Below are 24340 nucleotides of genomic sequence, written 5' to 3'. Positions count from 1 at the left end.
TTAGTCAAGTTTAGTGGGCGGTGAGTAATGTGTAAAGCTTGCGTGTTTCTGTGTCTGTCAGTATGTGTGATGAGGCACAAAAAGACTGACGAGCTAGCTCGCGTATTAAATCCAAGTGTGTGTGTGTGTGTGTGTAAGTTAGAGAGCGAAGTCGCGGATATGTAGCGCATGCAAGGTATGTAGGTATGTAGCTAGTAACTTATGGGAACTGTGTGGGGGTGCAAGCGAGAGCGCACACAAAATGGGGAATGTGTAGCCCATAAAACATTTGAAGTAAGTAATGGGATGTGTGTGTGTGTTAGGTGCTTATATTTGTCCTGAAGACAGGTTACATGAAATGGACATGGAGGAAACAAATCCATAAGTATCTATATCCAGAGTAAAACAAGTATATCGACATAACCTGAAAGACCGCTCAGCAAGGAAGAAGCCACTGCTCCAAAACCGCCATAAAAAAGCCAGACTACGGTTTGCAACTGCACATGGGGACAAAGATCATACTTTTTGGAGAAATGTCCTCTGGTCTGATGAAACAAAAATAGAACTGTTTGGCCATAATGAACATCGTTATGCTTGGAGGAAAAAGGGTTATGCTTGCAAGCCAAAGAACACCATCCCAACCGTGAAGCACGGGGGTGGCAGCATCATGTTGTGGAGGTGCTTTGCTGCAGTAGGGACAGGTGCACTTCACAAAATAGATGGCATCATGAGGAATGAAAATGAAGTGGATATATTGATGCAACATCTCAAGACAACAGTCAGGAAGTTAAAGCTTGGTCGCAAATGGGTCATCCAAAATGGACAATGACCCCAAGCATACTTCAAAGTTGTGGCAAAATGGCTTAAGGACAACAAAGTCAAGGTATTGGAGTGACCATCACAAAGCCCTGACCTCATTCATATAGAAAATGTGTGGGCAGAACTGAAAAAGCGTGTGTGAGCAAGGAGGCCTACAAACCTGAATCAGTTACACCAGCTCTGCCAGGAGGAATGGGCCAAAATTCACCCAACTTATTATGGGAAGCTTGTGGAGGCAATACTTAAAGGCAATGCTACCAAATACTAATTGAGCGTATGTAAACTTCTGACCCACTGGGAATGTGATGAAAAAAAATGAATGCTGAAATAAATCACTCTACTATTATTCTGACATTTCACATTCTTAAAATAAAGTGGTAATCCTAACTGACCTAAAACAGGGAATTTTTACTAGGATTAAATGTCAGGAATTGTGAAAAACTCAGATTAAATGTATTTGGCTAAGGTGTACATAAAGGTGTACGTAAACAACTGTACCTACAGTAGAAAAAAGCGAAGGATCTTATTCCTAATGATGCCAACTTATTATGCCACTCCCTAAATTGTAACAAATTACTCATTTGCGCTAATTACACTTACTGGAGTACTGCCAACCTTTGCTTAACCAGGGAAAGAGCTGAGAGTTTACACTTCCTCTTCTAATTATGTGGGGCTCCTGGGCTGCCAATTTGCCTGGGCAAGAAGAGCTTGAAGACCCCTGTCGTAGCAGTATTAGCTAAGGCGGGTATAACCTGTAGTGTGTATGGTGACAAAGAGAGAAGGACCCTGATAGGAAAGTCCATGATAGCTATGACACAGAAACCTTGCTACAAGAAGCAGCATGCTTGCCTCAGTGCCAGTCTGTTTGTGCCATCATGCCAACTCCTTCTCAATCTTGGTCATGCAAAACTGAGTTTGCATTGACAAGAGTAGAAACATCTGGAACCATGCTAGCACTACACGACCCTACTGCCATTAAACTACCTGAGACACAGCTATGCCACACTCCTAAAACAGATATAAAACAGAATGTCACGTAGCCTATTTTCACAGCTGATTCATTCGAATGATTTAATGATCCCTGGACGCACAGGTGGTGACTCCAATAAAAGTTACCTTGACAACCAAAGTGTGGCCTCCAGCAGGTGTTCAGACTTAAGCTGATTACATTGGTCCTGGTCCAAATTAGTGGATTATATCGGGAATAAGGGTGCCATTTGTGACACAGCCGATGACTCCAGCCGATGACAGCCTATCGACTGTTCGGTCGATAGGCTGTTGGTTGACCGAAATTTTTTTTAGTCGAGCAGTTGCGAAACAAATAAATTGTGGCACATCTTGACTGACACCCGTCTCAGTGGACTAATCCATTGCAGAGGCCGTGAGGATGGCACATCAGTATAATTTACTTTTAATTCCCAATCTACAATGTTTGATTGGTTACTGTAATGTCTGTTAACCTCCTGACGCTAGGGGTCAGAATATATATATATATATATATATATATATATATATATATATTTAAATAACGTTCCCAAGGTAAACGGACTATTTCTGGTCCAAATCGTAGGATATGCATATAATTTACAGATTGGGATAGAAAACACTCAAAAGTTTCCAAAACGGTCAAAATATTGTCTGTGAGTATAACAAAACTGATTCTGCAGGCGAAAACCTGAGGAAATCTAACCCGGAAGTGATTTTTATTATTATTATTATTATTTTTTTTTTAAACATGTGTTTCCTTGCCCGTTCTTCTTCCATTTAAAGGGGTATCAACCAGATTCCTTTTCCAATGGCTTTCTCAGGCTGTGACCAGGCTTTAGACATACTTACAGGATTTTATTTTGAAATATTAAGTCAGGTGTCAAAAGTTTTCAAAAGTAGTCAGGTGTCCTTTGATTAGTTCCTGCGCGCGAGAGGGGTAGCTCACCATTTTCTTTCTCTCTTTTATCGAATAGGTTACGGTCCGGTTGAAATATTATCAATTATGTTTGTTAAAAACAACCTGATCGATTGATTATAAAAAACATTTGACATGTTTCTACGAACATTATGGATACTTTTTGGAATTTTCGTCGAACGGAACGAGGCTTTGGTTTTCTGAACATAACGATCAACCCAAATGGCGTTTTTCTGTTATAAAATATTTATCGAACAAAAAGAACATTTATTGTGTAACTGGGAGTCTCGTGAGTGCAAACATCCGAAGATTTTCAAAGGTAAGCGATTAATTTCATTGCTTTTCTGACTTTCGCGACCATGCTAATTTGGGGCTAACTGTTCTAGCATTGATTGATCCAAGCTTTTGTGAGTGTATTTCTTTCGCTGTAAAGCATATTTTCAAAATCTGACACGATAGGTGGATTAACAACAAGCTAAGCTGAGTTTTGGTATATTTAAATTGTGATTGCATGATTATAAATATTTTTTGTAATATTTTGCTGCAATTCAGCGCTTGTTTAGGAAAATGATCCCGCTAAAGGGATCCATAGCGCAGAGAAGTTAATGCATTCAATATATTATTATTACTTTTAAAGTTCATTGTCAGAGTGGACACGTTTGCGGAGCGCACAACCTAGGCAACACTTGTGAAAAGTTTTGGTTTATTTAATTCCATTTACAAGTGGTCAATTTATTAATCATTTTGTTTGGCGTGCTCCGGTCAATGTTGAGTAAGGAGACGCACGTGATTAAGCATAAATGTAGGCCTAGGCTACCTGGCCTGCACGGCAATAAAAAAATAAAAAAAAATTATTTAACAAGGCAAGTCCATTAAGAACAAATTCTAACTTACAATGACGGCCTACCCCGGACGACACTGGGCCAATTGTGCGCTGCCCTATGGGACTCCCAATCACAATTTACATCCATTGAGAAAGCCTATATTGAAGAACTATTGTCAATTTGAAAAATCTTTCCAGCTCCCCCCCTTTTGATAACCACTCTGCGTGTAAGGGGGGACATTATGCTCGGATACGGTGGATACGTCTTAAAATAGGCCTACCTGATTACTTATCCTTGCGCAAATACAGCTGTCTGTATGGAGCTCACTGGCATTGTTGGATTTATGTAGGCTATTTTTACATCGTAGGCAATGGAAGTTAATTTTAGATTTGCATATTTTCATTTAGATACAATTTTGATAAACCACATGACAATGATTGAGATACGAAGACTATTATAAAATAAATGAAACTTCCATGAAAATGTGCATATGAAAATCAGAACTGGCATGCAGATCTGGTAAAATAAATAAATGGCATGCAGAAATGGTAAGATAAATTGGCACTGCAAATGGAAAAGGTTGCTGACCCCTGGTGTAGACTATTACTGGCAACTTTGGGAACATAGTGGCAGAATCTGCGAAAGCCAGCAGCAGCGGTGGTTCGGAAACAGTTTTTTTCCTTCTGGTTAGGCTCTCTAGCTCCCGAGTCATTTGTGTTTTAATTATTGAATCACAGAGTGCTTGAAGCATCAGGCAAGCTGGCTGTAGTTTACATATTGTTGATTTTATTAAAACATATAGGGCATGTCCATATGGAGAAATACACATGTAAAAATGTTGACCAGACGATTGGTCGAAAGAACAGACGACTCCTGGTCTACATTTTTTTTTTATTTTTATAAAGTCGGTGACAGCCCCAAATTAATTTCTTACATTCAATAAAAAATAAATAAAAATAAAAAACTGTCCACACATGCCTGATCAAGGACTAGCTCAGTATTTGAGTAGATCTCTGTACAGATTATAGTAGCCTAATAGTAAATTCTAGTAAAGTAGCAGGTGCACTGAACTCCGAATAATGCAGCATCTCAACATTTAAGCGGGGATGTATAAGGCTGTGTGTACTGTGATGTTATCTAGCTAGGTGTAATAATGCGTAGGATCAGGAAACACTAGCTCCCAGTCCTTGACCTGTTCCTCTTGACGGATTACAAAACTCAAACTGTGCGAGGCAGGCAGGGGTTGGAAATTGTTCACTACATGGGACATAATAGCCAAGCGCTCAAAGGGGATACCTAGTCAGTTGCGCAACTGAATGCATTCAACCGAAATGTGTCTTCTGCATTGAAGTGCGGGGCTTAACTGCTTTGCGCAAGGGCGGAACTGCAGATTTTCCCACCATACAGGCTCAGGATTCGAACCAGCGATCGCTTGGTTACTGACCCAGTCCATTCACTTTCCAAGTAGCCCAACTGTACAAAGACAAATCCACCACAAGACAATGACAATCAATTTGGTACAGGACAGTAAAGGGAAAAGTTATTATGGCCATTATAGATCCAGCCAAACAGTATTTTCGATTTCTTAGTTTCCCTCACTTTCCTCCATTTAAAAATTCCACAAACACTGCATAAAACATTGAGCTGTATAAAATAAAATATGCATGCTGTTAATTCCGGTATGGTTTCACAATAGCCCGCCAGCCAGAGAGCTTTGCGTTCCAGATTTAAAACCACCAGACCAGTTCCTGGTCAGGGGAAGCTAGCTACCAATCCATCCAGTCTGCCTAAGTCAATCAGCTCCCAGAGTGTGTCCCAAATAGCACCATATTCTCTACATAATGAACTAATTGACCACTAACACTGTGTGCCCTGTTCACAAGTAGTGCACCATAAAGGGAATAGGGTGCCATTTAGGATACTGATCCAGGGTTTCCCCATCCAGTTCCCACTGGTGTAAATGTGGGTCAGACAGCAAAGCAGCCACGCTGGATATCACTTGGGCCCCTGAAGTAAAACAGCCTCCCTCGGTCTCTGTCACTCCAAGCAGTTACATAACAGAGAAAGCACAGGACAGAGAGGGGCTGGTGGGATTCTTCTGATAGTTAAATTAACTGCAACCCCAGTCCCTTCCTCTGTTTGCGTTCACTGAGGCATCTCAGCACAAGACGCCCCCCTCTGATGCCCTGGTGAGGTAATGAAGAGGCAATAACCCATGGTCTCTCAGACCATAACACAATGCTCAAAATTGGCCACTGGGTTTGTTTTGGATTATAACCCAAAACTGGGTCAAAGTTGTTTTGCATCAAACCCCCTGGCAGTCAAAAAATGTGCACACACAGCATCAGCCTGAACCAGGGGGTGGAACTGGTTCACAGAACAGAACCAAACACATTTTTTTTTGAAGGTACAGAAAGAAATGTAACAGGGAACAAAAGGTTATCCAAACTGTTCCCGGAACAGAACTGTTATTTTAAAAGCATGGGAACCGGTTAATAACGTTATGTTACACTCCAGGCATTTTTTCTAGCCCCCCCCCCCCCACAAAAAAAAGAAAACACTAAACAAAGCACCTATGCAAAGCCTTCACTGTCAATCAAATGTATTCCAGTGTCTGCATGCAAGCTGAACATCTTTGCCAGTGTGTGTTCAGGCTACTTGCGCCACCCCCTCCGAAGCATAAACTACTGTACTTACGTTACAAGCGTGATTCAGAAGATGGAGATTTTTAATTAGAGAGGAGAATGGATTAACATTTCCAATGCTAGTTAAGGATACTATAGGTATAGTTCACATTTCCCGTTAGATTTATTAACTACAAAAAGGTAAGATGTGTTTTGTTAGCTAGCGAGCTCAAAGCATATTCAAAGTTCCTCCCTAGGTATAATTCTGTTGACCTAAGTCAGATAATGCATGTCATAAGATGCGCCGCGCTTCAAGCCTCCTCAATCCACTCTCGCTCGCTCTCCACCCGCAAAATTTCTGTTGCGTCGTGCACCATTGGTGGCACTTGTCTGTCCATCACGCATGTAAACAACTAGCTTGCCTGCTTTAGCAGCACTGATTAGTGAAGTCATTTAATGAGCTAAATGTAAAAAACGTGATTACACAAGTTAAAGGAACGATAAAACGGTACTTTGTGGGGTTTCGCACCGGTTTAGAAATGTATTTTGCCGGTCGGAAAACGTGGTATTTTTTTTTTTTTTTAATGGTTCTGTTCAGAACGAAGCACTGGAAGATCATGTTGGTTCAAATCCCTGGCCTGAACTCAGATCTAGATATATTACATTCAGGAGTCTGGGCTTCACTATACCCATAGATTGCTACTTCATTCCATAGCTACCTATCTAACAACTAGCAGCATTCCTTTATGAATACTGACTTTATTAATACTGGCTTCTAAAATGCTTGTTTTCTGGCAGCTGTAGTTAGCTTGAATGAAGAATTAGACTATGTTCAAACTTCCAACATCAGATCCCATCTCTACGTACTCCTGTCACTGAGACACATGGCTAAGAAAAGCTTCTGGGCACACTTCTGAATTAGAAAATGCAGACATGCTTATTTTTCTGTTCACAATCAAAATGATTGACTAGTTTTTTTCGATACTATAACATGAAAAACAGTTCGATACTAAATGTGTCTCATGTCAGACAGATTGAGAGGATCGAGTCACTAGTAATATGTCTGAATCTTCTCAAGGGGGCAGTAGTAAGCTCGCTACTTGTGCTTCCGCATGCAGCTGACAGCACAAGCCACTTGAGAAGCAAGAGAGAGAAAATGCTGACAGCATGGCTTCTAACGAAAACATCATACCTCCACCCGCAGCTTGACAAAACTGGCTCCAGAGGCGATCTATGGGAATACTTTGCTTACAGGGCAGATGAGGACCAGTCCACCGAAACAACTATGTAAAATGTGTTACAAAGCACTGCAGCGCAAGGAAGGTTTAGTTGCAAACGACAAACCATTTTAACACGTGACATTTCATTAGAGTTTGACACTAGAGTAAAAATGTATTCCTGTTCTGTCCTGTCAACAAAATTCCCATACTGCTATAGTTCTATAACCCTGGAACTTTCCTGTCCCATCCCAATTCTGCAGCATTGCATAAGTGGAAACCAAAACTTCTCTCTGGGCAAGCCTCATTGTAGCTCGATGTTAGTCACAACGGGACAATTTTAGCTAATACTAACCTGCAAAAGTAATTTCTGCTGGTCAAAAGCGGCAGAAATGCCCTGAGAACAGTTTTGGTTTCTACTAATGCAATACAGCTGCTCTGAGTAGTCATAGCAACTGCTCCGTTTTGCTGCTCAGTGCTCAGGAGACAGTTGCCTGTACACAGCTGATAACCACATTACGAGATTTTGGCAATGACGGCAGCCCTTGTACTTACTCAAGAGTCGGATGAACTCATGGATATTGGACATGTGTAATTGTGTGCGTCTCCGTGTGCATCTGAGGTACAGTAGTAAATGACTACAACTGGAGCGAGGCGAGAGTGTGTGCTGACTGAAGGAAATCATTTTTTATTAAAAAATAAAGCAGAAATCACCCTTTTCCTGGTTGCTAAAATAGTTCACTTAAATGCCAGTTTGTGTGACAAAACAAGAAAGTTTAGTGTAGAGAATCACTGTACCCTTTTCCATAACCAAAACATTATTTGCAGCTGTTTGAAGCTGGTTTACAAAAGAAAAACAGTAACGGGGAAGAGAGCAGAGCTAATGCTTAGACTTGCTTTCAATGAGAATGAAAGATCTATAACTAATTTCTATCTGAATTTGATCAAAATGCCCAAAAAGTTACATATCTTTAAGTAAACTATATTAAGCATCATTTTTTATTTATTTACTATATGAAATTCATTACACTTTACATATTTATAACCCCCCCCCCCCAATCTTGCAAGTATCCTACATGTCGGAGGGAGTCCTGTTACTATGTCAACCTCTAATTTGCATATTAACATTCTACTATCAACTAAATGTAAAGTGTTCATAAGCGACAATGACACGAACATATATTCAGCCTGACATTCATGTGAGCCAAATGTGAAATGCACTCATAAGTTAGCTATGACAGCAATATATTTAGACTACTTCGCTTTTGTCTGGTCTTGCTAGCAGTAGCCACTAGCCAGCCAGCAGCCCTGGGCGGAGCATTGCACCCTGGGAATCATTATGCTGTGTAAAATCCATCATATGGTGTGTAGACTACTGCAAAATAGAAGTTTCAGAAATGATCTTCAATGTGTTGTCATTTTGGAAATAAACTATTCATTCAATACATTCAATTATTTAGCTGTAATGAATCATAGGTCTAATGAATAGCAGTTGACCCAATATGGTCATAGATGAGCAAATTAACTGATATGTATCAAATTACATTTTAAAACGGTTTAGATTTAAATTATACAATTATTTTGTATGCTTCAAGTCTCAGGGTTTGGCACAAGGAATATTTAAGATATTCCCTTAAAAAAAGAGTGCAGTAAAACTGCAGAATGCAGCAAATACTGCTTCCAATATGTATATTTTTTTATTCTTTTACTGCAGTAATTTTGCTGTGTATCTGCATTACACTGTAGTTATTCTGCAATTACTGCATCCAAAACCAGTGACTATACTTTTACTTCAGTTTAAAAATAGCAATCTATTTTTGTAAGGGTAATATGAAGTTTTATGTTTTGAAAGAAATTGAAAACACTATATAAGATTGTTCAATGCGAAAAAAAGGGGGAAAAGTCAGTGGTTATTCTATGACCTCAACTAATACCATCTTCTTTGCTGTGGTATCGTTTCGGTATAGAGTATCGTGATATTAAACCTGTTTTGGTATCAATTCTGGTATCGTGACAACATTACTACTAGTGACACTCCCACAGACACGTACATGGTCGGTTTTACCGATCTGTCCAAATGTGTTGCCCATTCAAAACATGTCGACTCAATGTCTCCCCCTGGTATTTGTTCATGTAAGGGCACCACTTCAAAGCCCATCCCCAGCAGTCTTTGGCAAAGTGAAAGTCAACAAAATGGCGGATGCGAAACGAATCACGTGACCCCTTTGTGCTTTCCAATACAATTCCATTTGAAATAAGTGGACACAACACGGCTAACGAACCCAAATTCGAAACAATACACGGTTAGGATTAGATTAACGGAAAATGTAGGTGTAACACGCAAATTTCGTCGTTATCTACCGTGTTCACGGTAAACTGATATGGCCGCCATTTTGTGCAAAGTTGCGCAGGCAAGATAGCGACGCCCCCCATATTGTGAAAATGTGGAAAACATATCAAATATGAATCTGCCAGCGATAAAACATACCGATTCTTCCTCTTTCTCCATCCCAGTTGGCATTTGCGGTACTGCCCGATTGATAGAGGCATATTCGTGCAGGTCTGGCAAGTCCTCGCAGCGAAAGACGGGTAGAGGCTTGGTAGCGTCCAGCGCCCGTGCCCGAAACGACAATTTACTCATGTTTTTTTATAATGTAAGATTCAGCATTTATCTAACCGATAACCTAAGGTTCACAACAGTACTGCTTTGAGTTCTCATGGATGGATCTGTGATGTTCGCCAGAAGTCAACCGTTCGATTGGTAGTAGGGTAGGTATATGGAGATGCGAACGGAGCCGGGAAGGCCCGGGTTTTGATCGCTCTCTGTCGGTCTCTTTTTTCCGAGGCTCCGCTCTCCCTGGTTCAATACGCCATGGCCAACATGGCGGACATTACAAACTCTAGCAGCTCCTAGCGGCCCAACCCCCGGTCACACAACAGCCATTCCCACACGGTTTTGCACGCGTGCGCGCTCGCGGAGCCCGGGGGAGGGGGTACTGGGGGAAGGGGAGTACTCACACGTTCCCACCGTAAAAATTGCCTGGCATGAATATTCACATACTATGAGGCAGCTGCAAACCAGTGCGCGCTACCCGCGAACGAAATCACTTGCTGTAAATGTTTTTTTATTATTCTACAGCACAGGGCGACAGAATGCCCTGGCGCGATTATTAATAGTTTGCACAAAACGCAGCCCCCCCCCCCAAAAAAACTGGAATACAATAACTTAATTTGAATTGTAAAATAAACTAAAGCAACTGACAGTTTGTATAATGTTACGAATCACGAGCTCTAGATGGGATACTTGAATAGTTGTATACAAGTGCATCAGACTGTTGTGAAAATCATTTGCTAACTAAATATGAAAAGAAAATCACGAATCAATGTATCAAAGATGAGTTTACTAATTCTATGGGATCCATTTGTTAGTCAATGTCGCCCTCTTGTGGCATAACCTAAGAGTACTGCGCAGTGTTGGTTATTTCCTACTTCAACCGCTCTTCCCAATAAATGTTTTATTTAACCATTATTTTACCAGGTAAATTGACTGACAACACATGATCATTTACAGCAACGACATGGGGAACAGTTACAGGGGAGAGGAAGGGGGATGAATGAGACAATTGTAAGCTAGGGATGATTAGGTGACCGTGATGGTATGAGGGTCAGATTGGAAATTTAGCCAGGACACTGAAGTTAACACCTCTACTCTTACGATAAGTGCCATGGGATCTTTAGTGACTACAGAGAGGACACCAGTTTAACATCCCATCCGAAAGAAGGCCCCCTGGCCACATTTAGAGGTGGTATGACAGCGCGTCAGTGTGACCCAAACACAAAGATTTACACACACAGTTCTCACACAATGAGAACAAAGAAAGTATCGGCAAGTAAAGGTTAATCTAAAATATCCTGATTATTGCTAGCAACATTATGCTCAACCTTAAACACAAGCTTTAGAAACCTATGCCAACACAAGCTTTAGAAACCTATGCCGCTAAGGTTAGAGATCATTTGTTGATCAGAAGATAGGATGTAGGCCCAAACCTACTAGAGAGCTACTGGACATGCAAGCACATGCTCCAACCTAGCTCTCAAACCCTTCTCTCCATAGGGTTTTCAGTGGGTACCTTCGCACACGGCTGGCTCAGAGTGAAGTACAATTTCGACCCCCTCGTTTTAACGTTTATAAGGTCCCGCAGTCATTCTATTTCCGAAGTAAAAATAGCCTATGACCAAAACCCATAATATTTGTATGCTATTAAAATCCTCAGAATAAGAAGTTGTATCTTGGGCAGAGAGCTTATATTCATGACCTGGCCTTGACTGACAGCTGTTTGAAACACCCTTGTGGCCCTTGCCAGGTAACAAGGTAAACAATGGGCCACGTCATTCCGAGCCTAAATAGTATGTATGCATCAACCCATTTTCTCTGCAAAATGCTCTGAGTTGATCATAGACTGTTGGATATCAGACAAACCGCAGCAATACACAATTGTATTTCTATTGTTTTAACTAACTTACAGAATATAGTTCACCGATACACGTCACAACAATTTGTAAAGCCTGAATCACCTTAGACGTAAGGGAATGTACATGACAAACAGCATACAATAAGTGGACTGGACAATTTATTGGTGCCTCTGCATTAGCATTGTAAATGACTATATTCAGAATTGTATGTATTGATCAGACATTTGATCATTTACAATAGGCTAGCATATCCAAAATATTGATCAACATGAAAACTCATGAGAAAAAAGTGAGAAATAATGTTGAGACATTTGACATAAAAATATAATTACGCCGTAAGCCTAGTATAGGCACTCGCCTGCCCCCAGTTTGTAACACAAATCTCCAGTCCGAATGCTTGAAAAATTATATAAAAAGTAACAAAATTATGTGATATCAAGTAAAGTGAATTACTAAGGGTTTAGGAAATGCAACCAACTACAAAGATTGATGGGGAGAGGAGGGGAACCCATGTACCCCGCTTCAATCAAGCAGGTGTCAGTCACCCACGTGGTTTCAGTCACCCCCCCAAGACTGAAGCGGGAGACAAATCCAGCTATGGCCTCCTTGTCAGGCCTCTTACATGGGGGAGATAGCTCTCACAGCTTCCCCACATACGGCGCTGGATCAAGGGGGACATTGATCCAAGAGGAGATCCAGGAGCCTGTCTGCGTAGCCTGTAATGTTTTGGAAAAGGCAAATGTTTGTTAAATATGTAGTGAATTTAAATGTTCTGATTTATGATGCTATCAATTTGTTAATGTAGAAATCTACTCATTCTACAATGTGTTTTCAAGTGCTGAAATTTAAATATGCAATATTTGTTCAGGCACTTTTGTGAAACTTTTCAATGTTTGTATGTGGAATTTCTGTGTGCACAATTAATGCAGATTTGATATGAATAAATGACTTACAGAATGTTAGGTCTGTCTTCACAGCATATCCTTCTTTGCCTTGGGAAAGCTGTTTTTGTATTACAGCATTCCTCCTGTGATGGTTGCCTTGGAAGCTGTGCAGACACAGTATATGTTGAATAAAAAAACATGTATTTCATTAGTTTGATCATAGTGGAAAGATAAAAGGTGATGAAAAGTGAAATAATCCCCCACAATCATCATGATTGGACCCAATGAGACAAGCAACATCAACTGCAAGACAACCCACACAAGAATGGTAAATGGTAAAGCACACTTTACTGGGTCTAACAGCTGACCAATCGGCTTGCTGCCGACACGTAGCAAACTTAAGGTAAAAAATTGTGTTTGACCAGATAAAATGCTATTTCTCCAAACAAATGAACAATAGACTTTCAGCATGCTTATCGAGAACGGCACTCAACATGTACTGCACTGACACAAATTACTGATTGGTTGAAAGAAATTGATAAGAACATTGTGGGAGCCGTACTGTTAGATTTCAGTGCAGCCTTTGATATTATTGACCATAACGTGTTGTAAAAAAAACTTGTTATGGCTATTCAACCTCAGCTCTGAATCTATATGGCATTCTTTAAACGGAAGCTTCTCTAATGTTCAACATATAAAGTGTGGTACCGCAGGGCAGCTCTTTTGGCCCGCTACTCTTTTCTACCTACCACGGGCATTAAAACAAAGCCTGTGTGTCTATGTATGCGGATGATTCAACCCTATACGCGTCAGCAACCACAGCTAGTGAAATCACTGCAACCCTCAACAGAGTTGCATCAGTTCTAGAATGGAGGAGCTATTTTTATTTCTCAATCTCAACTTGTAAAGCGCACCCCACATTCGCATGCATAGGCTATAGCCTGCCAACCGTTGACTATCAGCCACCACTTTGCAATGTGAGCTTGAGGCAGTATAATTGTTTGAAACCTGAATGTTTTACTTTACTTATACAAATAATGAGGTGTCTTACCTTCCTTCAAAGTAGCCTTGTGAAAATCCACCCATAGAAACTTGGAGGCAGTTATTTTATAAAGACTTCCTCATGCCATTTACCAGCAATTTTCTCCGGTTCTATTGTTTTTTTATGCCAACTTTCTTTTGTTGTCCAGAAGCCAAAAGGCACAATGCTAGTCATATTAGCAACCCATTATAGTAGTTGCATTAGATTCCCCCTCTAAATTTCTAATGGAGATTCTAATCTCTGTTATATACAGAACTGCTCGCATTAGCTGCACAGTTTAGAACTGTTTTCCGTGAATTGCATTTGGGCAAATGCTTGAAAAGTAAGTTTTATTAGCGGTTTCATTACACGAGTTGCATGTTCAATAATAGGCCATAGCCTTTGACTAAGACAATAGGCTTGCACTTGTTGCAAGTTTACATTAAGCTCTTAATGAAAAATGTCCGGTCTTTGTATGCATGCATAGTATCAGAGAGTTATAGGCGAAGCGCACGCTTTTACTCTCGCCAAAATAAGTCCAATGTGTTTCTATGGGCATAAGCTTGTCGCCTGCCTTCCCACATTGGGACTACTCCCATTGTTAGGGGGGAAACATAAGCATCTTGTCATTACATACAGATCTATGATAGTATTTTCTGTTGGTCACGCCATTTTACTGTTTGGAAAAAACGTAACCGTTTGTTGACCGGTTAATGAGGGTCAGTTAGTCGGCAATAAAATTGACCGGAATTTGCATATTGTACAGATTAGAGGTCGATGATGATGATGATTTTTCAACGCCGATACCGATTATTGGAGGACCAAAAAAGCCGATACCGATTAATCGGCCGATTATTTTATTTATTTGTAATAATGACAATTACAACAATATGAATGAACACTTCTTGTACCTTAATATAATACATCAATAAAATCAATTTAGCCTCAAATAAATAATGAAACATGTACAATTTGGGTTAAATAATGAAAAAACAAAAGTGTTGGAGAAGAAAGTAAAAGTGCAATATGTGCCATGTAAAAAAGCTACCATTTAAGTTCCTTGCTCAGAACATATGAAAGCTGGTGGTTCCTTTTTACACGAGTCTTCAATATTCCCAGGTAAGAAGTTTTAGGTTGTAGTTATTATAGGAATTATAGGACTATTTCTCTACCATTTGTATTTCATTAACCTTTGACTATTGGATGTTCTTATAGGCACTTTAGTATTGCCTGTGTAACAGTACAGCTTCCGTCCCTCTCGTCGCCCCTACCTGGGCTCGAACCAGGAACATATCGACAACAGCCACCCTCGAAGCATCGGTACCCATCGCTCCACAAAAGCCGCAGCCTTTGCAAAGCAAGGGGAACAACTACTCCAAGTCTCAGAGCAAGTGACGTCACCGATTGAAACGCTATTAGCGCACACCCCGCTAACTAGCTATCCATTTCACATCGGTTACACCAGCCTAATCTCGGGAGTTGATAGGCTTGAAGTCATAAACAGCTCAATGCTTGAAGCACAGAAAAGATCTGCTGGCAAATGCACAAAAGTGCTGTTTGAATAAATGCTTACGAGCCTGCTGGTGTCTACCATCGCTCAGTCAGACTGCTCTATCAAATCATAGACTTAATTATAACATAATAACACACAGAAATACGAGCCTTTGGTCATTGATATGGTCGAATTCGGAAACTATCATTTCGAAAACAAAATGTTTATTCTTTCAGTGAAATACGGAACCGTTCCGTATTTTATCTAACGGGTGGCATCCCCAAGTCTAAATATTGCTGTACAACCTTCAATGTTATGTCATATTTATGTACAGTTCTGGCAAATTAATTACGGTCTTTGTGAGGAATAAATGGACTTCATACAGTTCGCAACGAGCCAGGCGGCCCAAACTGCTGCATATACCCTGACTGCTTGCACAGAACGCAAGAGAAGTGACACAATTTCCCTAATTATAAGACATTCATGTTAGCAGGCAATATTAACTAAATATGCAGGTTAAAAAATATATACTTGTGTACTGATTTTAAAGAAAGGCATTGATGTTTATGGTTAGGTGCAACGACAGTGCTAAATCACCCGTTTGTCGAAGTAGGCTGTGATTCAATGAGAAATTAACAAGTACCGCATCGATTATATGCAACGCAGGACACGCTAGGTAAATGAGTAATATCATCAACCATGTGTAGTTAACTAGTGATTATGTTAGATTGATTATTTTTCATAAGATAAGTTTAATGCTAGCTAGCAACTTACCGTGGCTTCTTGCTGCCCTCGCGTAACAGGTAGTCAGCCTGCCACACAGGCTCCTCGTGGAGTGCAATGTAAGGCAGGTGGTTAGAGCGTTGGACTAGTAACCGGAAGGTTGCAAAAACAAATCCCAGAGCTGACAAAGTAAAAATCTGTCGTTCTGCCCTTGAACAAGGCAGTTAACCAACCGTTCCTAGGCCGCCATTGAAAATAAGAATGTGTTTTTAACTGACTTGCCTAGTTAAATAAAGGATAAATAAAGGTGTAAAAAAAATACAGATTTCCGATTGTTATGAAAACTTGAAATCGGCCCTAATTAAAATCGGCCATTCCGATTAATCGGTCGACCTCTAGTTTACAATACAGCGTTGGTAATAAAGCAATTTGTTTGACCACAACTTCTGGGATAGTTAGCTTGGTACCTAGATATCACCAATACAACCAGCCTGAAAATAATGACCAGTAGAAACTGCAGTCACTTTCATTATTCTTAGCAATGACTTAGGAATCTAGCAATGATAAGTATTATCTAGGTTGCCACTTGTTGTTCGCCTACTGAAATTTTGAAATTTAACTTCAATTCATGAAAATAAATAGCTAGCCAGCTAATTAACCCTGTTGCCCAAAGCTAACGTTATAAGCAGGCAGCTAGCTTCACCTGGCTAGTGACGCTCGACCGGACTGGGTTATGTGTTGTGAAGCTAGCCACAATAAGGATTAGGCACAATAGTGGAATTTGCGGTTTGCCTTCAAAATAAAAGTATGTAATTGACAGTGATGCAAATGAATACAAATAGTAGAATTATGCCATTCTTTAATTTTGAAGTCTAACTGCAAAGTCCACTATTAGCTAATCCATAGATGGCCCGACCACCATTAATCAAATAAGAACTGTCTTATAAATTAAGGTTATTTTAGATGACACCTAGCTATATAGTTAGCTAACTATAACAACCGAAAGATGCGGTTTTGCTATGTTTTTGGAGAAGAACATTGTTTGCATCCATGAGCTAGCTAGCTTTTTTTTTATGACCAGCACTGTAGGTCCGTGAGACAACTTTACTAGCATCATAGCATACGTATCCATGAATCGTTGTGACATATGAAATACGAGTGATAGTGTAATCAATGTGTAATAACTACGTAAAAATCTATTAAGCGTTAAATTATTATGCGATGTGCAGCCATATTCAAGTCCTGATTGGCCATAGTGTTATTTGACAAGTCAAAGAGGGTATATTTTTTGACACGCAAGACCCAAACGGCGTTCCATAGAAATAGTGGTTGAGAATGGAACGACTTAACAAATGAACAACGAAATAGCACCGCAAGTAAGCGAAATAAATAGGTTTCGATTATGTTTTACTGGTAATGGGGACATACGTAAATTCCAACAAAATAACCTTTTGGTCAGTGTGGTGTGTGTAACCTTTATTTAACTAGGCAAGTCAATTAAGAACAAATTCTTATTTACAATGAAAGCCGTGACGACGCAGGGCCAACTGTAATCCGCCCTATGGGACTCCCAATCACGTCCGGATTTGACACAGCCTGGATTCGAACCAGGGACTGTAGTGACGCCTCTTGCACTGAGATGCAGTGACTTAGACCGCTGCGTCCATGTGTGTGTTAACTATTTAACTGTACTAGAATGTTCAATGGTGTAGGAACAGTTACTAGCTGGATTTCATGTAGCCAAGCCATGTGCATGAGTAGCCACTAGCCACTCAATGAGAGAGCAACAGCACATATAGAACAATGACCCAGGTTGTTCACTATGTATAAATCTAACGCATCCTGTTGGCGTTTCCACTCAACACCAAATATGATGAAAGGATGCCCAGTGGGCGGCAGTGGGAGAAGATTGGGCAAGATGCATTTTGGCCGACATTCTGCAAATGTTCTCATCCATGAAACATTTGATCCCAATACAGCTTTGTTACGAACAGAATGGACTAAGTTTTGTAGACTTTACCCTTTGCCTAAGTAAATTGCGTTGTTTAAGAGCACAAGGGCGAATTGAGTTACTGCAAATGCGCAAATACATGCTAGCTCGCTTTTGGCTCTGCCCACCTTGCTTGTTTGCCCACTATGATTCATTTCCTGAATTGGTAACGAAAAGCTGTGGTCTACCTTGGGTTAGTTTAAAAAATATTTGGCAACAGCGCCACCACATAGTCGACGAAAACCCCGCCCTCAATGATGGTCAAGAAAATGTAAACTAAACGAATGTTACTTTGCTGTCGATAATAAAACTGCGGACAGAGAGAAGACCATTTGAGGAAATTAACTGGCCGCAACCAGATTCTAGACAAGTGGGAATCAAATGTACCAAACGTTTCAGTTAGAGACGGACACAAAACTGGTAACTACAACATTAACTAGCTAAAGTGAGCTAGTGAGATTTGCGCTTTGGTCGCTTGACTTGGTTACGAATGGTTGGCTAATTTGTAACTAGCTAAATTAGCGGTCATCAAAAAGTACGTTAGATAGTTGTTGACTAGCAAACAGCACAGTAGCCAGCCAACTTCTTGTAGAGTTCCACCCACTATAAAATCTGCCTTTACGAATGATTTTTCAATGCTTTCCCTCAGCGAATATGGTCAGGCAGATGTTGGGGCAGCGTTAACGTGAGTTACTGAAATTATTATCAAATAGTTTTCCTCAAGAACGAGAGCGGTTGCTAGCAGGTAGCTAACGTTATAGCTACAACATTAACGTCAATAGAATGAGAAGTTTACGTAGCTGGCTATATTATGGGGAAGCACATTTGATTATTTTACACAAAGTTGTATTTAAAACGAGGGTTGTGATTTAAAACAGCATGGGCGTCGATTGTCTTGGCGACGTCTAATTGTATTGGCTAACTACATTCAAAAACGTAAATTATTAAATGTGTTAGTCAATGTAGCTAGAATAGTTACAGGATCTAAGAGACAAAACAAGAACATTTACTTACCAGGGAGGATGATAACTAGTCGACATGACGAATATTCCAGCAAGCAATAGCATACTTAGCTAGCGAACGTTATCCATTGCAAACCGCGCATACATAGTTCTTGCTGGGTTGGTACAGCTATCTTGCTGGCTAGCACGCAATCCACAAACACTATGCGGTATTTAGAATGTAGCAACATTTTATGTGTGTTGTTTCAGTAGTTTGCTGTCAACGTCGGGTCGGAAGGGATAACTAGCTAGCTGTAGCGGAAAATCTGTTCACCCAAAAGGTTACTTACAGCTGACCAAGCCATAACTTTGCGTTGGCAAACAGACTGTTTGTGATTGGACAGCGAGCGGCACCAATCACCTGTTGAGAGCTAGGGGACGATGAGCTTACTGGTTACTTTACTTCGAAGGACCGAGTAAAAACCAACAAAAAACTAGTAGAAAGGGACAGATAATTTTATATTAAAATTAAAGTCAATCGTAAAACTGTGAAATTACCAAATGAATTGTAGTACTTTTATATTTTAAACATTTATGGCTCATCTGATAAATGTTTGACTATGTAGACTATGTACATGGATCATCTGACCCGATAATATGGATTTAGTGTGGGAGAGTATTATTGCAGAGGTAGTGTAGTGTAGACACATTGATCATATACCAGACATACACAGTGACAACATTCCTTCTGAAACAGATTGTTGCAGTGTGATGCAAGGGAAAGGAGGGGGAGGAGATCTGTCCTGCTTTCAGCTGCTTCTGCCTCCCTTTGGATGGGCTAATGCCCATCAGCCACAGATGAGTTTTGATTATATTTATTTGACCATTTCAAAATAATACAACTACTCATGTGGATATGGCACTATGCCATTAAAATAATCGAGGATGACATAACACATTTAAAAAAACATGTATTTTCATTGTGGTCCTCATGTAAATACATGAAAACCAAAGATATAGAAGATTATAACATGAAAGCAAAATACATCTTATCAATAGGGAGGAAACCATAAAACAAATAAAATAGATTACCAAGTAACGCTCTGGAAACAATTATACTTTATTTAAGCCTGTGCAGTTCTAAAGCATTTAGCCCATAAAGCATTTCTTAAGCTTTATCTTAAAACGCTCTAGTGTAGGGATGGATTTTATATGGTTTGGTACACCATTCCATTCCTCTGCACCAGTGTTAAGGAAATAGCTTTTTCCAGCCATGCTCCTATAGCGCAGGAGTCTGATATTAGCAACACTGGCTCTGGTGTGATGGCTATGAGAGTCTAATGAAATGAAAATAACCAGACAGGTAACTGGGGGCAAGGTCATGTATAACTTTAAAAAAAACATCAACAGTTTGATTTGCACCACCCGGAGATCAACTGGAAGCCGGTTCAGTTCCTTGAAATTATTAGGACCAATGTCCGTCCTAGGGCTGAGCATGAGCATAATTCTCATTAGTTTGATTAGGGCCATTTAAATTTGTGCTTAAGATTTTTTGTTATGCCTCTGAAACATGCGATACAAGCATAGTCATAGTGGCCTGTATCAGAGATATTGCCAGGGTCCTCATAGTCTCTGTATCCAGGAACTTGGCCAATGAACTTCAGAGCCATGAGTTCACCTGTCATGTGTTGGTCCAGTTCACATCCAAAGTATGTAGCAGAGCATTTTTACTTCAGCTCTACACCATTACACTTGACCAAGAAATTGGAAGAGTTTCTCACGTTGTGTTTAGAACCAAAAGGGATACATTCTGTCTTTCCTAAATGCAGAGACAGTTTGCTGTTGGATAACCACTTTCTGACTTTAGTCAGTTTGCTGCATAGGGTCTTTTCAACAATATCCTTTTTCTTATGTAAAACCAAGAGGGCAGAATCATCCAGAACAGAGGGAATGAACAGGCAGAGTCCATATCATTTATGTAGAGCAAAGAAAGCAAAGGCTCCAAAATGCTCCCCTGGGCGATACAAATCAAATCAAGTTTATTTTATATAGCCATTCGTACATCAGCTAATATCTAGAAGTGCTGTACAGAAACCCAGCCTAAAACCTCAAACAGCAAGCAATGCAGGTGTAGAAGCACGGTGGCTAGGAAAATCTCCCTAGAAAGGCCAAAACCTAGGAAGAAACCTAGAGAGGAACCAGGCTATGATGGGTGGCCAGTCCTCTTCTGGCTGTGCCCGGTGGAGATGAACCGTTTATCTCCTTAGCATCAGACAGTGTTCAGCCCACATCCACCCTTTGGACCCTATCAATTAAGTATGACCACCCATAATAAGGAGTCTGTGCAAAACCAATTGCTTTCAGTTTGTACAACACAATTTTATGGTTCACAGTATCAAATGCTTTTAGTAGGTCAAGCATGACAATACCACAGAAGTTGCCCTCGTCAATTACTTGCTTGATAAAATCTGTCATTTATATTAAACAAGTATCAGTAGAGTAGGATTGTCTAAAACTGGACAGAAGGTCATATAAAATGTTATTGTCATCAATGTACTTTATGATCTGTTCATGGAGTGCTCTTTCTAAAACCTTTAACAACAAACTCAAGATTGACACTGGTCTGTAGTTCCCTTGTTCAACTTTGCTTCCTTTCTTGTATAAAGGAACAACTCTTGCATGTTTCAACTCTGGTGGTACCTTTCCATGTTGAATGGAAAGATTGATGATGTGTGTTACATAAGGTCCAAAATTATCAGCAGCATCACCCAGGAATCTAGCTGGGATGTTATCCAGTCCTGTGGCTTTCTGTTTGTCTAGATCTTTAAGCATCTGAAGTTGAAACCTGGGAAAACGCAAACTGTCCTTCGGAGATGCCCTTAGCTGAATAATAGGTTTGTATATGATGGTTTCCAAAGGTGCCAAAGCATTCTGGGAGTTTGTCAACAAGGTTGCTGGCAATAGTGGGGGAAAACTCATTAAATGATCACTCACCTGTGCTCTGTCAAAGGTTACAGTACCATTGATATTCAGTCCAATGCTGTTTGACTTTGTTTTTGGCTTGTTGCTACTGCCTAGGTCCTTGAAAGTCTTCCAGAGGGCCCTGGGGTCGTTTTTATTGTCCTGGGCGCTCATTTATCGATGTTGCGTACGAACACGTAAACCATGCGTGCGATCATTTCTAAGCAAAGTGTGGGATTTATCCATTTGTACTTATACTTGAGAATGTGTGTAAATTTAAGCACACCTCGGACCATGCGTACGCACAGCACCTTGTGGTAGAAAAGTCTATCTGCTTATGAAATACCACCCACCAAATGGAGAAAGGATTGACATACTGGACCAAATCATAAACTATGACGATAAAAGATAATACATTAATAGTTTATTCATGTATTTCTTCTATAGACTCTTAAACTACTAATAGTTTTCTCAGGGTGCTATCGAATTCATAAACATGAAGTCATTTAAGCCTAATTGAATAATAAAGTAAATTAAAAAGAGAGTGGAATGTACGGTTGGAGTCAATTTTGTTAAACCAGTTAAATAATATAAAAGGCAACACTGAGGCATTGTGACTTGTCAAAAATGGCAAATCTTGCATTGCTAGAGGATCTGGCACAAGCTGCATTACGCAGGGAGCGTGTTTTCAATGAGCGTGCAGATTTTTTGCTGAGAGCGACACTTGGCTTATTAGTAGATTTCATTTTCCAAAAGCATATTTTATTGTATCTCTGCAACCAACTCTCCAGTATTAGGAAGGGAGACGAATCGCACCAATGCCATCCCAGTGCATACCCAAGTCCTCTCCACCCTGGGATTTTTGGCCACTGGAACATTCCAAAGGGAGATTGCGGATCAGTCTGGCATTTCACAACCAACCATGAGCCGAATATTGACTGCAGTCCTTCGTGGCATTATTTCATCGACCCCCACAATACATACAGTTTCCGTACACTGCTGTGCAACAGGCCAGAGTGAAAAGGGATTTCCATACCATAAATGGATTTCCCAATGTCATTGGAGCAATTGACTGCACCCACATCTCAATAAAAGCACCATCATTGAACAAATTCAACTTTGTCAACAGAAAATGTTTCCATTCTGTCAATGTGCAGGTCATCTGTGAATCACATTTTGATTTGTTGAATTTAGTGGACAAATGGCCAGGTTGGACACATGAATAATTCATTGTGCAGAACAGTTCAGTAGGCCTTAGCCTCCAGGAAGGAGCTGTTGAGGATGGACGGCTTATTGGTAAGTGACTTATGCTTTATTTGCACAATTTTATTTGCCTCGTTAGACCTCTACTGGGAAACAATATCTGAATGTTCTGTTCATAACCGCAGGAGCTACCCATTAAAAACATGGCTGATGACTCCCCTCACAAACCCCTCAAACCAGCTAGTGGCCAGGTACAACCAAGCCCACGCATGCACAAGAACAATAGTGGAGTGCACCATAGGCCTGCTGAAAGGGCATTGGCTGTGCTTGTCTGGGACAGGAGGCACACTGCAATACCAGCCTAGCAAGGTTTGCCTCTGAAATGACATTCCTTCAAATGCCATTACGTGAATGTAATAAAATGTACAATTTCTTTTTTAGGGTTGCTACATTGTCACGGCTTGCAGTGTGCTCCACAACATTGCAATCAAAAACAGCATTCCACTGAATGATCCACCCAGACCCGATGAGCCCATGCCTGACAGGGAGTGTTTCCCACCACCCATAGCTCTGGCACTGAGGACAATAGTCAATATCGGTTTTAGGTATCTGTTCTTCCAAATATTGTAATCAAATCGACAAGGAAAACACATTTACATTGCACCAGAATTTATTGTCTCACATGTTTGACACAATCAAGATCTTTCAATGATTGATTTATCTCTCAGGCCATTGCATACATCCTCAAGAGTATGTTTTGTTCTCTTCTTGTTGTTTCAGGACTGCGTCAGTCCTGAAGCGCTCGCCAAAGAGGACACCGTTCTGGTAGGCCTGGGGATGAGGGGATCAGGCAAATCACCCACATCTGTCAAGATTTCATGTCTGAATATGGTTGCGAAAATAAAGCTTGACTTATCATCAGTTGGTGTATCTGGTATTCCTTCAGGGTCTGGGAGAGGGTCCTCAGTATCACCATCACAAATGATGCCAGACACTGAGGTCTATCCAATTATGCTGCCAATGCGATGGTTCATAGCAGACAGTGAAGAGTCACTCTGTCACTCCTCCTGTTGCACTTATTTCCCTTTGGTGGATTTTTGTTTTTTGGCATATGTTTTCAAATCAAACCATTTCTTTTTAATTTCGTTAACTGTTCTGCACTCAGATGAGGCAGAATTTACCACAGCTCTAACCTGCTCCCAAGCAATATTTTTTCTCTTATTTGTCAAGCCATTGCTGAGGGCTCCGAAAAGTATGGCTTGTTTTGCTTCCACTTCAGCGATCAA

The 24340-nt window shown here is 40.4% G+C and overlaps 1 protein-coding gene and 1 long non-coding RNA gene across 4 annotated transcripts in view; one reads left to right on the top strand and one right to left on the bottom strand.

The window, feature by feature from the left end:
• LOC129822826 (enhancer of polycomb homolog 1-like) overlaps positions 1-19244 on the bottom strand; it is a 59208-nt gene extending 39964 nt beyond the window's left edge. Inside the window, exons 1-3 of one of the 2 annotated variants that reach the window (XM_055881262.1) lie at positions 18964-19244; positions 12793-12887; positions 12462-12555 (exon numbers count right to left, since the gene is read on the bottom strand). In XM_055881262.1, the coding sequence (XP_055737237.1) occupies positions 12462-12518 (57 nt within the window). In that variant the 5' untranslated portion in view covers positions 12519-12555; positions 12793-12887; positions 18964-19244. Of the gene's footprint in view, positions 1-9854; positions 10352-12461; positions 12556-12792; positions 12888-18963 lie in introns of those variants that run through there. The other variant, XM_055881260.1, reaches the window with a different exon arrangement.
• An 80-nt stretch (positions 19245-19324) lies between these two features.
• Positions 19325-23975, top strand: LOC129822829 (uncharacterized). 2 transcript variants are annotated; one of them, XR_008754537.1, is made up of 3 exons: positions 19325-23147; positions 23240-23659; positions 23835-23975. It is a non-coding gene; the product is annotated as an uncharacterized LOC129822829 (long non-coding RNA). The 2 variants fall into 2 exon arrangements; XR_008754536.1 differs by having other exon boundaries at positions 19325-23659.
• The last annotated feature ends 365 nt before the right edge of the window (positions 23976-24340 follow it).

Source organism: Salvelinus fontinalis, chromosome 25 (assembly GCF_029448725.1).
Source record: "Salvelinus fontinalis isolate EN_2023a chromosome 25, ASM2944872v1, whole genome shotgun sequence".
Classification (NCBI taxonomy): Eukaryota; Metazoa; Chordata; class Actinopteri; order Salmoniformes; family Salmonidae; genus Salvelinus; species Salvelinus fontinalis.
Note: the sequence above shows the minus strand (reverse complement) of the source record. Positions and strands in the feature narration are given on the sequence as shown.